This window comes from Rattus norvegicus, chromosome 11 (genome assembly GCF_021556685.1).
Source record: "Rattus norvegicus strain SHRSP/BbbUtx chromosome 11, alternate assembly SHRSP_T2T, whole genome shotgun sequence".
In the NCBI taxonomy this organism is placed as follows: Eukaryota; Metazoa; Chordata; class Mammalia; order Rodentia; family Muridae; genus Rattus; species Rattus norvegicus.
The window spans coordinates 81,360,596-81,376,972 of NC_141544.1; the positions used below are offsets into that span (position 1 = coordinate 81,360,596).

The 16,377-nt window shown below is 45.1% G+C and overlaps 1 protein-coding gene across 8 annotated transcripts in view; it reads right to left on the reverse strand.

The window, feature by feature from the left end:
- The window catches only part of Osbpl11 (oxysterol binding protein-like 11), an 83,143-nt gene that overhangs the window by 51,932 nt on the left and 14,834 nt on the right, over window positions 1-16,377 (reverse strand). For 2 of the 8 annotated variants that reach the window (XM_087576200.1, XM_087576196.1), the window contains exon 1: window positions 10,383-10,868. The exons of 2 other annotated variants lie outside the window; for them this stretch is intronic. Coding sequence is in view for 2 of the 6 variants with exons in the window: in XM_087576193.1 (XP_087432319.1) it covers window positions 9,967-10,163 (197 nt within the window). In the remaining 4 variants the exon portion in view is untranslated. 8 annotated transcript variants of the gene reach the window in all.

The window sequence follows — 16,377 nt, forward strand, 5'->3', positions numbered from 1 at the left end:
AGCCCCCAGGTTACACAGAAACAACTGAAAACTTGAATACTCCTATTCCTTGGCACGCACGAACAGTCACAGGCTCTCTTTCATCTCTCTTCCTTTCAGTTCCCCAAAACTAGTCAGTACAGCCAGTTGATGTGGGAAGATGGTGCCACCTGGTGGCCATGAGAAGATGCTGTGAGACTCAATGTTTTGCTTTGGGAGCTGTGGTGTAACCTGTGGCCCAGACTAATTTCACAGTCACTATTCAGCCAAGGATGGCCTTAGACTCCTGCTGGCCCTGCCTCTGCCAGGACAGTGCTGGGATGAGAGGCACGCAGCACATCTCTGTGCTGGACCCAAACACCTCTTTGTTCACTCCTTATCTCCTTATACAGGCTGGCATCCCCTAACACAAACATCCCAAGTCCTAATTCCCTCATACACCAAAATCTTGAAAGCTCTCGGCCTGAAACGTTGCTGAGGAAGTTTCTGATGCAAGCCTGTGACCGAGTGAGTGTGACCTCCCAGTACTTATGCTCCACTCCTAATGGACCTTTGAGTATTAAGACAATCTGGTTGCTAATGAGGAAAACATTACACATCTCATTTTACCATGCTATTTCATGTTCTGTGAATCAGGTGATTAAAAACAAGACACTGAAAACTAAGCTATGAAGAAGTTATCTTCAGTAACACCACTGCTCCCAAATTGGGTGAACTTCTGATTGTTCACTGTATCACCTCCTGGGAATTAGTCCTGGACACTGTCTGGGAAAACGGCTGGTGAGGGGCTGCAGAGATTGCCTAGTGGCCGAGAACACATCCTGCATCCAGCAGCCTCAGTTTTCTTCCCAGCACCCGTGTTGGTGGATCACAATTGGCTGTATCTCTAGTTTAGAGAGGTGCGATGTCTCTGGCTTCCTTGGCATCAGCATGCACAAACCCTCATACATGTTATAACCAACGTGATTAGTTTCTACTTTAAATATAGATATAAAGATTTAAGAAATGACTGAATGCAGGTAGGAGACAAGTATAGGATATAAAACTAATTGTTTTTCTAGTTTTAAATTCTGTGATTTTTTGTTTTGGTTTGGTTTTGTTTGGTGGTAAATAAGTTATTATATTCTATACAAAAAAGTAAAACATAATGTGAAGCCCCATGGCTTACACTCTCAGCCTATTCTACCTGTACAGAAGTTGAACTGTGGAGAGTGGGATGTGCTTGTTTATCTGCAAGCTTTATTTGCAAGGTTAGTAAAGTTTATAGCTGAACTGCCCAGTGGCATTAATATGTTTAGTCTGATACGTCTAGAAAACAACTGTTTCAATTCCCAATCTCCATTAATACTACATACTTACTTCTTTTTGTTTGTTTCAGACAGTCTTACTAGACAGACAGACAGACAGACAGACAGACAGACAAACAGACAGACACACACACACACACACACACACACACACACCCTAGGCTGGCCCTGAACTTCTCAAGCTATCCCTCCTGCTTCAACTCCCTAAGGGGTGGTGTCACAGGTGCTAAAGTTACAGAAAATGTTTAAAATCAAACTTGCTGTAAACACTTTCAGATCCTTTCTGTTAGGAACAGATGATTCCAGGAGTGCCTCTAGTCCCAGCACTTGGGAGGCAGAGGTAGACTCTCTGGGTTTGAGGCCAGCCTGGTCTAAACAGCAAGTTCCAGACAGCCAGGGCTACACAGAGTAAACCAGTTTCAAACAAACAAGAAAAGGAAACAAGGACGGAAAGAGGAAGGAAGGGAGGAGGGAAGGAAGGAAGGAAGGGAGGAAGGAAGGAAGGAAGGGAAGGGATTGTTACAAAGCAGTCTAAAAAACCACTGAAAAATAAAAGAAATTCCCCAGGAGAAAACATGCCACAGAGAGAACACAGCAACACAGCCGCTGGCACTGGAACACAGTAACAACAGAAGTGCGTTTTAGCTGCTATCCAGATTTTAAAAGGCCTTCCCTCTTTCCCTTTTCAAGTTTCCCTCCAAGTGTCCTCTGTGTGTGTGTGTGTGTGTGTGTGTGTGTGTGTGTGTGTGTGTGTGAGAATGTATGTATGTATGTATGTATGTATGTATGTATGTATGTATGTATGTATATGAGCACCCTCTCTTTCCTGCCCCTCCTCCCATCAGCCCCCTTTGTCCCCCTGGGCACTGTCGCTTCTACTTTCACACCAGAGTCACCAAATCTATTTTATCTGTACACAATCTAGGAGCCACAAACCAGAGAACACGTATGCTATCTGTCTAAAAAAAGTAGTGTCTCGTTAAACAGAGTCCAGGACTCTGTGGTAGCAGGGCTGGGGTGACAGGACCTGCTGACTGAGTAGATGAAAAATGAGAAAGGGAAAAAAGGGGGGCAACAGCTAGATTCCCAACCACAGTAACTAGGCAAAAAGCAGATGCCACACCCACAGGGGGTCACAGAGGAATTCACACTTCACCCACTGGCCTAAGAACCTGCTAGGTGCCCAGAGTCATGACAAGAGAGGCAGCGCTGAGAGAGCTGAGAGAGACCGTTAAGAAAAGTTCAAGGGGGGTTGGGGATTTAGCTCAGTGGTAGAGCCCTTGTCCTGGGTTCGGCCCTCAGCTCCGGGGTGGGGGTGTGTGTGGGGTGTTTGAGGATTAGTACAATGAGGCATCAGGACGGAGAAGCAAGAGTAGAAGAGTACAGAAGACAGGGGCCTACACATATTTTGAGGTGAGTGTGAAGCCAGTGGTGCTCAGCGCTACTGGAGACTGATGACCAAGAGGGAGAAGCTGAGTGGACTGACAAGGCAGAGCCAGGTAGCAGTAGTGAAGTGAGTACAGAGCCTCCAACACTTAGACCTGAGCCCAGGGACATTTCAGTTTGAGTTGATCAAGCCTTTAAATGCTATTTTTGAAAAATACTTTCTAAAAAATTCATTTCTTTTATGTGCATATATTATTTTGCCTGCATGTAGGTCTGTGTGAGGATGCTGGATTCTAAAGTTACAGAGAGCTATGAGCATGTGGGTGTTGGGAATTAAGCCCAGGTCCTCTGGAAGAGCAGCCACTGAACTACCTCCCAAGCCCCCTTAAATGCTGTTCTAATGAGGAAATCTTTATGAATGAAGAAATTTAAAGAACAAGCATTCCTAGAAATGCGGGTATGCCATGCAGACCTTTGAATCACAGGGATGAGTTCTTCAAATTTTGGTTAGTGGCCTTTGTATTTAACTCTAGTCCTTTTTTGTTCAGGAGCTGTTTGTTTTGGTAGAATGTGTGTAAAACTTAGGAGATAAAGGCAGAAACTCTGTGACAGTTGTATCTACCATGAATAACAATCATATACTTGAAATAAGTACTATAGAACACACAGTTATATGTACTAACTACTGACTGGGCTGGAGAGAGAGCTCAGTGATAAAGAACTTACCCAGTAAGCTCAAAGCCATTGGTTTGTTCCACACCAAAACTAATCATTTTATTATTGCAGTATTCTCTAAAGATTCTGATAGAACTATAGAGGGTCTGAAGATTACCCTATTCACGAGCTAACAAATTAGCATGCTACAACTTCCTAGGGAGTGGCAGACAACTCCTGTGTGGGAAAGAACAGACTGACTTTAGTTCTCAGAGCAATAGCAGCACACATTTTCAATCCAATCCCAAAGGGCCACAAAGAGGGCAAGTGACACCTACACACAGGACAGAGTATGTTAAAGGGCAGAACTTCAAGGCCTGGCTAGAACACACGTCTTATCAAAAGCAGCAAGCTGTACTATTGACCCTGCCAAGTAAGACTTTGTTTCATCACATGAGACTTAATTTCATCACAGCAAAAAATACATGAGCAATGGCACACATGACCTGTCTTCTGAGGAACGTTTGGTGAGCAGAGGGATTGGCTGCCCTTTGTTCCACAGTTGTTTTCAAGGCTGTGTAACAGCAGCCTAGAAGACAGGCATATTCCAAGGCTTCCACCAGCCCTTCCTCTGAAAAGAACAATTGCATGCGAATGCAGAAGACAGACCTGCTTTTAGCTAGTGCTGGTTAACCGGTGGAGAGCCAAAATAAAAGGTTTTAAGTATTTAAAGTTTGGAAAGGCAGTCCCTCCCACATATGCCCAACCTGCCTTTTAGCACTCCCTTTGGTTTGCTCCTTTCCATCCATTTCAATAAACAGTGCAGTTGTGGATTTGTAAACCTCCCTTTGCACATCTTTAAATCTAACACTTGGGAGGCTGACACAGGTGGATCTCTGAGTTTGGGGCCAGCCTGGTCTACAAAGGGAGCTCAGGATATCCAAAGCTACACTAAGAAATCCTGTCTCGAAAAACAAAACCAAACAACAACAAAACAACAAAAAAAGTTGATACAGAGAATAGAAAAATAAAGGGGAAATTTCATCTATGAACTGTCAGCATTCACAGTAAAAAAGGAGGGACCCTGAATTGAGAAATCTGTCCTCGGGCTGGAGAGATGGCTCAGTGGTTAAGAGCACTGACTGCTCTTCTCGAGGACTGAAATTCCAGCAACCACATGGTGGCTCGGAACCATCTGTAATAGATCCAATGCCCTCTTCAGGTGTGTCTGAAGACAGCTACAGTGTACTTATAGATAATAAATATTTTTTAAAACAAAATAAAAAAATCTGTCCTCTTTATAAGTGGTAAGTAAAATCCATATGTAAATTGAATATAAATGACTCTAAAAGAAGGACAATTTAGAGCTAATGGAATAAACTCAAACAATTTTTTCTTAGAGTCGTTAGGTGAGTCTGTAAACACTTATAAGGTTCTTTTCTTCCCTGATTTTTCTCAATGACTCTGCAAATGAAAGCCAGGAGCTTCTGACTTCCACTCTGTTGGGTATGCACATAATTGGGAGTTAAGAAACGGAAAGGCTCACACACTGAAGGGGCTCAAGAACAGTTGTTATGAGTTAGAATCCTAACAGAACATGAGACAAACCATGTATTGAACAAGTTATTACTATCAGTAAGTATCCATTCATTTACAGCCTATCTTCTTTAATATTTCTATGGAAATAACTAACTAGACATAAAAACTTCTCCATTACTAGCTATGGGATCCTAGCCAACTCATTTCAACTTCCATTTTCTTCCGCTGTAAAGCAGACAGTACACACTTCCTCTGAGAATTGTGGGGCTTAAATATGTCCCCGTCCCTTCATTCTGAAGCTGGCTGAATATGGCCTGAAAATACTGGGGCACACTGAGCTGGACACATCTAAAGCCCAATGCTTTAATAATCTGACTGCCCCAGATTCATTTATCCTCTATATCTTCAGATTGTAAATGTGGGTGACAACTGGCGTCAACTGTCCCTCCCCTCACTATCCCCCTCATCCACTCCTCCTTTTACCCTTACTGTTCTGTGTCCTGATCCCTTGACTCAATTCCTAGCACCTAACTGCCTCTTAAGTCACTAACAATCAAATCAAATTTGTTTGATCACACCAAACAATGATTTGATATTAGGTGATCATCCAGACTCCATTAATTACTAACAATGGTGGACATCCTCTGGTATGTAGCCAATGGTCCAGACAGCTGGTGTACATGCCCTCTGTAGGACGGCTTCTGACTGCCGCCAGCAGGAAAGTGATGTGATGTCCCTTCCATGCTTACCTTAGAAAGACTGGGGGTTGGGGATTTAGCTCAGTGGTAGAGCGCTTGCCTAGCAAGGCTCTGGGTTCGGTCCCCAGCTCAGAAAAAAAAAAAAAAAAAAAAAAAAAAAGAAGTGGAGAGAGCTGCAGAGAAAGCGGGTAAAAGCATTTGCCACATAAGTCCGGCAAGTCAAGTCAAGTTCCATCTCTAAAACCCACAAGTAGAAGCAAAGAACTGACTGCCACAGCTGCCTTCTGACGAGGGTGACATGGACACCCTGGTACTTGTTCACACACATACACACATCACACGCACACACTGAGTGATGATAAATTTTCAAATACTAAAAATAAAAACAAGACAGGAAACAACTGAGGAAGATGCTGAAGTTGACCACTAGTGTACACACGCATGTACACATGCACCCAACACACACACACACACATGCACTCAACACACACATATTCACATACATAAACACATGCACTCACACACACACCATGTACACATGCACTCAACACACATATTCACATACATGGACACACGCACTCAAAATACACACACAGATATACAAGCACCAACACACACACAAAAGTATACATATACCCAACACAGTACACATGCACCCAACACACATGTACTCCCCCACATATATGTATATACACACAAGTACACATGCACCCAACACAGACATACACAGTCAACAGACACACACATGTATACAAGCACCCAAAACACACATACACCCAACACATACATGCACATATGCTCCCAACACACACACATGTACACACACAAGTACACACACAAGTACACATGCACCAACATACCCAACACACACATGTACACACACATGTACATACACACACATGTAGCTATACACACACACACACACACACACACACATGTTCACACAAGTTTTTTCTTTGTCATTAAAAGTGCTCTAAGGGCCAGTAGGATGGCTCAGTGGGCAAAGGCACTTGCTACAAAGCTGAATGAACTGAGTTCAATCCTTGGAATCCACACAGTGGAAGGAGAGAACTGACTCCTGGCTTAAGCCTCCACATGCCTACTGTGGCATACATACCTACACACACAAATACAAAGGAATGCAACTTTATCTGGCACTGTGGCTCACACCTTTAATCCCAGCACTCAGGAGGCAGAGACAGGCAAATCTTTTGAGTTCCAATCCAGCTTGGTCAAAGAATTAGTCCCAGGATAGCCAGGACTACACAGAGAAACCCTGTCTCTAAAACCCAAAAACCAAAACAGAAATAGGGTTGGAGAGCCACGTGTGGTTGTGCATTCTTTTAATCCCAGCACTGGAGAAGCAGAAGAAGCAGGCAGATCTCTGTGAGTTTGAAACCAGCTTGTTCTACCTAATAAATGCAGGCCATGTGGGGTTTCATAGTAAGACCCTGTCTCAAATAAAGAGAGGAGGGGGGCAAGGGGCAGGGCTAGAGACAGGAAAGTGATTAAAACTTCGTGTTACATAACAACGAGGACTGGAGTTCAAGTCCCTGCACCCACTTAACAAGCCAATTCTACAAATATCTGTCCCTCCAGCTCTGAGGGACCCAATGCCCTGTCTGGGCTCCAGGTGCTCACAGGCATGCGTACTGCACACACATGGGAACATGCTTACAAAGACATGCACACACACAGTTTAAAAAAACAACAAAACTTGGGAGACAGAGGCAGGTAGACTGCTGGGAATTTGAGGCCAGCCTGGTCTACAGAATGAGTTCCAAGGCTACACAGAGAAACCCTGTCTCAAAGAAAAGAAAACAAAATGAGGAATCAGTAAGAATACTTTCTCCAGGGAGGGAAACCAGGTGGTTGAGACAAGCATTTAAGACAAATATATCACATATGTAATCCTTCTACCTATATATTTTTTTTAAAAATTAATGAAATGTTTTAAATGATATCAATTAACATTTTAAAATGTCAATTTACATCTTCGACCTGGCTATAATCCCAACATTTTGGAGGTAGAAAGATCACGAGTTCAATGTCATCCTCAGCTACATAGCAAACTCAGGTCAAGCCCAGTTACTTGAGAGCCATTCTCAAATATCTGTCTGTCTGTCTGTCTGTCTGTCTGTCTCTCTCTCTCACTCACACACACACACACACACACACACACACACACACACACACACGTGCGCAATAATGTACATTTTCAGAACTGAGAGAGTATCAGATTATAATGGAGACTAAAGCTGCCGGTGAGACGGTGAGACTCGTAGTGTTCAGGTAAGCAGTTCTATACCTGGCTCTAGCATTCCTGCAAGATTTCCTCCGTCAGATTCCATTAGCTGAGGTCAGAAAGGAGAAAGAGATAAGCCCACAGCACAAGTAAGACCAGCCTTGGAAAGGGGAAAAGCCAACCAAAGCAACTAAAAGAGAAAAGCCAGGCCAACCACCAGCTGAGGCAGGGCAGGGCACTGAGGGGAAACAGACAAAGTACTGTCAGGAAGTCAAGAAAGTGGGGTGCCGGTGCAGCTGGCTAGGGGATAAAAGGGCTGGCTTTCTCAAAGAAGTCAAGAAAGAATTCTAAAAGCATGTGTACTTACAGGGAACTCAGGTGGACGACAGACATAAAAACACTCCTTATTCCTTGGTAGGGACAGTGCAAATGGTCTGAGTTGCCTGAGAAGCAATGAGTGCAAATTGTTTTCCAGAGTAAAGGATTAGATCACTTTTTGTAAATTGTTATTATTTTGTTTTAAGCATCTTTAGACTCTAAACCTGGGGGAGGGGGAAGAAGCTAAGAAGGAGACCACGAGTTTTGAGCACCTAGTATTTGCTCTAATTCTATTTAATTTTTCACTTTAATTCAGAGTGGTTTTCAGAAATTACTACTTTAAGAAGACTGACCTCTGCTTCCTTGAATTTTTCCTTACTTCCTTGAATATCAAAATATCCCCACAAAAAGAATTTTCTTATGGTTCATCTTAAAACATAAGGGGAGAGGGGCTGGAGAGATGGTTCCGTAGTTAAGAACACTGGCTGCTCTTCCAAAGGACCTGGGTTTGGTTCCCAGAGCCCACGTGGCAGCCCACAACTGTCCATGAGTCCAGGTCCAGAGGATCTGATGCCTTCTAGCTTCAGCAGACAATGCACACATGTGCAAACATACAGACATACATGCAGGCAAACATTCATACATATATAAAATAAAATGAAAAAAAATCACAAAGAAGGAGAGATTCACTGACTTCAATCCCCATTTGCCAATTAAAAAGTTACTCACTCTCTCATTTCTGTAGGTTACGCCTGCATATCTCACATACACATATAATTGCATATTAGGTTTTTTTTTTTTGGTGGGGGGGAGTGATACAGGGCTCTCTATGTAGTCCTGACTGTACTGGAACTCACTATGCAGATATGAGGCTGGCCTCAAACTCAGAGATCCTCCTGCCTGCCTCCTGGGTGTCAGGATTAAAAGAGAGTACCACCACACCCAGCCCATATTTGCATATTGTAATACAAACTCCCTTCATATATATGAATAGTATTCATGATAAACATGTATCTTTCACAAAATCTTGGTTCTAACCCCTTCCAAGTTTCACAAGTGCAGTCAAAGAGCTTAAAACAATCCAAAACCAAACCAACCAAACAAAAACCAACTAGAAGTAAACAGGCAGTTACCCAAAATTTCAGTATTCACCAGTGTAGATCCAACATCATAGGATGCCCTAACTCCATCCATTCTTAGAATTATGAGTAGTCATCTCTCCCTACACTTCGCACACATATAATTTAAAAAAAAAACAAAACCAAAATGAAGCTTTTGCTATTTCCCCAAGTCTTCCATTTTGTATTAGTACAAAGTAACGAATATAGAGTTTCTCAAGAGTTATCCAGTTCTACTGTTTGTCTGCCTTTTTACCCTCCCCCCCTTCTCTAAGTCAGAAGCGCCCAAAGGGGTAAGGTCTTCTCTGACTCTTGTTTGTATAATCATTCCTCAAGTGTCGAGTCCAGCATTCGCCTCTGAAAGCGCTGAGTTCCACAGTTTCTGTTCTAACAACCATTCAGGCTTACTTGTAAACAGGCTACAACAGAGGCAAAAAAAAAAAAAAAAAACCAGAAGTGAGTGCAGAAATAAATAGTGCAGAGGAAGGATAAACCCTTGGGCAACAGAGAAAATCCTGGGGTACATTTCTGAATTCTTCAGAGGGCCTCAACAAATAAATACCTGTTGAACGAATTTCTGAAGAAAGTGAACCCTGTTCGTGAAATCGGGGTTCTATCTCCAAGTCAGATTATCAGCCGCTTCGGAAGTGGCCTTCCAACTGGGCTATGCAGACCCCAACACTCTCCGAGCCACCTTAGAACATCACTTTGGAGGGTCATACCTGTACTGCCAGCCTTTTGTACTGCCACCGCGGCTGTTGTTGCTGCTGCTACTGCTGATGACACCCCCACAGCTGCTGTTGCCGCTGTTCTTGTTCGGGGTCACTGCTGTGGCCAAGCCCTCTAGCTTCCCTTCACTCTCGGAGACTTTCATCACTGATGTGGGCTCACCTCCCTGCATCTTAACTCCAAAGTTCATCTGCCCTTCTCGGGCGGGAGAGACCAAGTGCAGAGCTATTTTGTAGGTACTTTTTCCCTTTTTCACTCTCAGCGGGATCTCAGACCTCGGCTAGAGTGGAAACCGACAGTGGTCCAGAAAAAGAGGACACGCATTTCCACTTTGGTTAAAAGTTTTAAAGAGCACAGATAGCCTTCAAATAGATGCCTCTATCAAGCAAGAACAAGGAGGACAAATCACCCCGCCAGAGGGCTCGGTGCCACACTCCGAGGAGCAGCCGGGCGGCGCGGGCGAGGTCGCCGATCCTCCGCCTGGGAACGCGGGGCAAGGACGGGGACCACGGCCCGGGAGCCCCGGAGCCCACGGCCTGACCTCAGGACTCGGGGTCGGGCCAGCCGCGGTGCTTCTTCTCCTCAGCGGGGTCCTCGGGAGTAAAGGCCCGTCCAGCCAGCTCGGCGGTTCCCGCCGCAGCCCCGAACTGAGCCGGAGCGGTCGCGCGCAGCCCGTGGAGGGTCGGGCAGACGCCGCCGGGTGGGACGCGGGCTCCGAGGCCGCTTCAGCTTGGGCCGGAGGCGTAAGGTTCACCACGGGCTCCTCCAAGAGCCCTAGCCCTGGACCCCGGCGGAGTTCACCAGAGTCAACTGCTCCCTGGAGCTTTCTTAGCCCTAAACGTAAAAGCCAGGGCCCCGGCTGCCGCCCCACCCACAGCCGGTCACCCACCCGCCTGATAGCTCTCCCCGCCTTCCTTTCCGGTGTCGCGTGAGCTCATTTCCGCTAGAACTGAAGCGACGGTGCCATCTTTGATTGGGGCAGTCGTGCCCGAAAGGAGGCGGTGACAGGAGTCTCAAGGGAGAAAAGGAGCTGGTGGTGGGAAAGGAGGGAAAAACAAAGGGAATGGAATGGCCTTTCTAAACAGGTCCTATACTCTCTTGTAGAGCCCTATTCCTTCCTTGCCTTTACCGGAACCTAAAAAAACAAGAATTTACAGAACAAAGGGGGACAAAAAACAACTGATCAGTCATTTTGGAACAAAAAACCTAGCATGGTATTGGATGAAGGTAAATCAGTCTGAAAGAAAAGGAAATTAGAGCTCTTGGTGATGCAGGAGAACTTGATATATAAAGGAATTACTAATAAACTTACTTAGGAAATATTAAGTTACGCAAAGTAGAGTTTAGCTAAAAGAAGACAAATTCTTCTAATAGGACTAGAAAAAACAGTAGTTTATAGCCAGGCTTGCTACAAATTTAAGAAAGAAAACTTTTACTAGAATGGAAGTTTAGGGTCTCTAAATAAGTTTCTCATATTGTTTATCCCCTGAGCTTGACCTCAAGTTAAGGCTCCACCCCCATAACAAAAGGAGACAATCTTTACCTACAAGGAGCCATTATGCCCATCAAAGAGCATTCCTCTAAGACACAACTCAGGGGCAATGCATCTGCAACAACCATCTGCAAGGCTTGGCCTGCAGTTAAGTCTTAGTCTAGTCCAAGTGGGCAAGATGAACCTGGGTAACAATTATTTGAAAGAACCACACTGGTGTACTTGAGAAATAACCCTTGTCTTAGGGTTCTCTAGAGTCACAGAACATATGGAATGTCTCTCTATATTAAGGGAATATTGTAATGAGTCTGTAGTCTACTAACCCAACAATGCGCAGCTGTGAACGGGAAGTCCAAGAGCCTAGCAGTTGCTCAGTCCCACCAGGCTGGTTTCAGCTGGTCTTCTGTAGAAGTAGGTTCCAATAGATGTGCTAGCAAGTAAGTGCAAGCAGTCAAAGAAGAAGGAATCTTCCTTCTTCCAATGTCCTTATGTAGATCTCCAGCAGAAGGTGTGGCTTAGATTAAAGGTGTGTACTACCACACCTGATCCTAACACTTGCTTTGTCCCAAGCTGACCTTGAACTCAGAGATCTCTACTTAACCCAGTCTCCAGGGATTAAAGGCATATACTATGTTGCCTGGGCCTAAACTTTTCATGGCCACTATGCCTCAAGATCTCCATGTCAAAATCTAGGTCTGAAACTTGTGTCTTTCAGTCTCAAGATCTGGATCACAGGTGTGCCCTCCATTTCCGGATTGTAGTTCATTCCAGATGTAGTCAGGTTGGCAACCAGGACAGCCATGACAACCCTGGGGATAACTTTACTGTGTAACCGTCCCATTTGCCCAGAATTGCAGTCTCCTATTTCCATTTAAGTTGTTCAAGGTGTAACCCAAAAAGAACGTAGGGATGATGGCCTATGTGGAATGCATAGGTATGTATCAGCCAATAGTGCCTTCTATTCAAGACTCTCCTCTTTACAGAAGGCAGAGTTGGATTACTATTAAAGAACATTGTGGGCTGGAGAGATGGCTCAGCGGCTAAGAGCACTGACTGCTCTTCTAGAGGTCCTGAGTTCAAATCCCAGCAACCACATGGTGGCTCACAACCATCTGTAATGGGATCTGATGTCCTCTTCTGGTGTGTCTGAAGACAGCTACAGTGTACTTATATATAATAAATAAATAAATAAATCTAAAGAACATTGTTCTTGGTCTTATATGGCGTCAAGGGAACCAACTGCATGAAGTTCTCTGCCTGCATAGTCCTGGGTCTGATGGTTATCATGAGTGAGTGATGTCACTGGGTTCTGGTTATCAGGTACAGCCTTGGGTGTAGTGGGGGTTCTTGTCTAAAAGGCGTGTTTTACTAAGTTCATCACACTGGACGATATGGAAGTAACCGCCACAAATAAAAATAAAAATAAATAAAAGGACTTTGGTTGGGGAGGAAACCTAATCAGTGAGATGCAATGGAGAACCTGACTTAAAGAAGGAAAACATTTATAAAGGGATGTCTCACAAAATAACATTTGAAATGATGGAAGATGTTAAATCTCAGCCAGTGCCCGGACAGAACACACCCAGACAACATGGTTCCACATGGAGAGGTTTAATGAGAGGAAGAGGAGAGGAGAGAAAGGCCTGCCATGGGCACGTGGGGGTGGGGGGGGGGGGGAAGGGGGCAAGAACAGCAAAGAACAGAGTAAGCGGGGGGGGGGGGGGGGAAGGGGAGCAAGAGAGAGAAGTTGGGGCAAGAAGCCCCTTTTATAGTGTCAGGCACAGCTGGCTGTTGCCAGGCAACTGTGGGGCGGAGCACCTGGCTGTTCCCAGGTAGCTGTGGGGGTGGAGCTTAGACAGAATACCAACAGAAGACAAGGATGTTAAAGGATGAACATCTGTACTTACTCCATGAAGTGGGCACCTGGAAGCCTAGAGCAGGACATGGAAAGTGGTATGGAGTGAGGGTGGAGAAAGGCAGGAAATTTGGATCTTACTGTACATTCAATGCTGTTAGAAACAAAGAGAAAGGGCAAGCAAGCTGGGGAGAGGAGGGAACACAACATCACCATTCTGAGGGAGAGACAGCCCCACAGCTGGAGAGAGGTGAGAGCCCCACAGCTGGAGAGAGGTGAGTGGCAGCCTCATAGCCAGGGTGTGTGTGTGTGCCTCAGTAGTGTGAGCCTCAATAGTTGGGACAAGGTTTGACTGGGCCCAAAAGAGACGAGCAGTAGTGGAGAGAGATAGATGATCTTGCCACAGACTTCATGGTAGAACCCTGTAGGGGGAAAGAAAGCCTTCAGAGGTCCGGGGAGGAGCTGTGTTAGGAGAGGAGAGAGCTCCCACATCATGGGGTCCTGAAGGGAAACCTTCAAACTCCAGAACAAAGGAGGTTTCCGGACTTTTCTATGGGTGGCAGGAAAAAAAGAAAAGGAAAAAAAATAAAAAATAAAAATAAAGGGATGAGTTGACAGTAGATGAAGGACGCTCAGTAAGTCTGCTGTTTAAATTGTTCACTCTGGTGATGGAGTTCTGTCGGCGCTTGCCTAACAAGCCCTGGGTTGTACCCTCAGCACCACACAAGCCAGGTATGGTGGCAACCCCTGTAAACCCAGAACTTGGGAGGCGGAGACAAGAGAACCGGTTATCCTTAGCCACATAGTGAGTCTGAGGCTAGACCGGGATACATGAGACCTTGGTTGTTAGAAAAGTAAACTCTAAGTGTAGAGAGAGTTGGTTTTAATGAATGAGAAAGGCAGACTGGTTATTAATAGCAGGCAATTACACAGAAGTGGGTCATAAATGATGGTGGAGTCACAGCGGGTGTGATGAAGCACATGTCAACCCAGGATTGAGGGATAACATGGGTTGTACTGTGGCAAGAGTCAGGGACTGGCTCCAGGTAGCCAAACCCACCATGGAGTTCAGTTACTAAGAAAACCGGTACAGGCTCGGAGAGGGCAATTCAAAGGTCGCTACATTGTTTTGTGTAAGAAACTCACCAGGGTAAGTTATGATGAGACCCTTACAGAATCAGAACCAGGGAAACCGTTGGCATGGATTTGTTCTGCTGTGATACTAGGGATGGGACCCAGGACCTCAGACATGCTAAGCAAGTGCTTTACAATCCAGCTATTTCCTCAGCCCTGTTTTTCTTTTCTTTTTTTTTCCAGAGCTGAGGACCGAACCCAGGAACCCAGGAACTTGAGCTTCCTAGGCAAGGGCTCTACCACTGAGTTAAATCCCCAACCCCCTGTTGTTCTTTTTATTTTACGACGGGGGTCTTAAGTTGCCAAGGCTAACCTTGAACTTGTGATTTCTGGCCTCGGCATCCCCCCATAGCTGGGATTACAAGCCTCCAACCACCAGGCCCAGCTAGATATTTGTCTTATTTGTTGTTGAATATTAGGGTCTAAATCCGACCTTCGCTCAGTGTCCACAGAGAGGGGAAACTATGATTTGAAACCTTCAGAGGGATGCCTGATCCAGGGAGGTTGGGGTAAGTCCATAGCAATTCCGCTGGCCAGTAGATATGAGTCTCCTTTTCTGGGAGAAGCTTCATAGTGGCTCAAAGAGATGAAACTGACATGAGCTGGCTCATGTGGCTTTGGGCAAGGAATCTAATAAACTTCTTTGTATCTGTATTTCCTCATCTATCCAGTAGTAACATCTCTGTGAAGGACTGAATTGTGTCTTCATCCCCACAGAATGTTGAAGCCCTAACTCTCCCTTCTGTGAGGTGGTATTTGGAGGCAGGACCTTTGAAAGATGATTACAGCTAAATCAGGGGGTGTAGACAGTTGTCCTTGTCATAGGCGTTACTGTGTAGGAGCAAGACCTCCTCCCATGGAGAGGAGGGAGAAAACAGTTATCTGTACGCTAGCACTAGCGAAAGAGCTCACACCAGAAAGCAAGCACACACTGTCCCTTCGTCCTAGAACTTGCACCCTCCCGAGCTGTGAGAAAAACCCTTCCTGTCCTCTGAACCCTCCAGCCACATCCTGTATTTCTGCAGGTCAGCTCTGTCAACACACTGAACCTATTAAAGAAGGTTTTGTCCCTCAAAGGAAGTGTAGCTTTCTAGCCATGTTCTGACTTTACAACTAGACCTGCCTGGATGTCTCTGTAGGTGCAGAATCCTAATAGCAACCCAGCCTGTGTGGTTGGTGAACATGCAGGGACATGGTCACCTCAGCTTCAAGGTCACCCATCTTTTCTCACAGGCTTCCCCCGCCACTCTTCAGTATTATAATTATAATAAAATATTTATTCATTCAGTGTGAGAGAGAGAGAGAGAGAGAGAGAGAGAGAAAGAGAGAGAGAGAGAGAGAAGGACAATTCGCAGGAATCAGTTTCTTCTTCTGCCATGTGGCTTCTGGTCCTCTCTGGCCCCTTTCCTTGCCATTCTTCAAAAAGTACTTTTTTTTAAAGATATATTTTTTAGATTTATTTATTATATATACAGTGTTCTGCCTGCATGCATGTCTGATCCCATTACAGATGGTTGTGAGCCACCGTGTGGTTGCTGGGAATTGAACTCAGCACCTCTGGAAAAGCACAGTGCTCTTAACCGCTGAGCCATCTCTCCAGCCCTAAAGTGCTCATTCTTACTCTTTTCTATCTATTGCCTTGATTTGTTTTGTTTCTCCAGTGGTGTATGTCTGTGTGTGTGTTTTCAAATGTGTGTGCATGTGTGTATGTGTGTCCATATGCATGTGTGCGCATGCGCCATGTGTGTGCACTGTGTGTGTGTGCATGTGTGTGTGCACCTGCGGGTGTGTATGTGTGCACTTGTGTGTATGCACTTGTGTGTGTGCACCTGTGCGTGTGTATATACTTGTGTGTGTGCGCATGTGTGTATGTGTATGTTTATAGCATGTGTAAGCTTATGGGACTGGAGACTGGGACCAGAA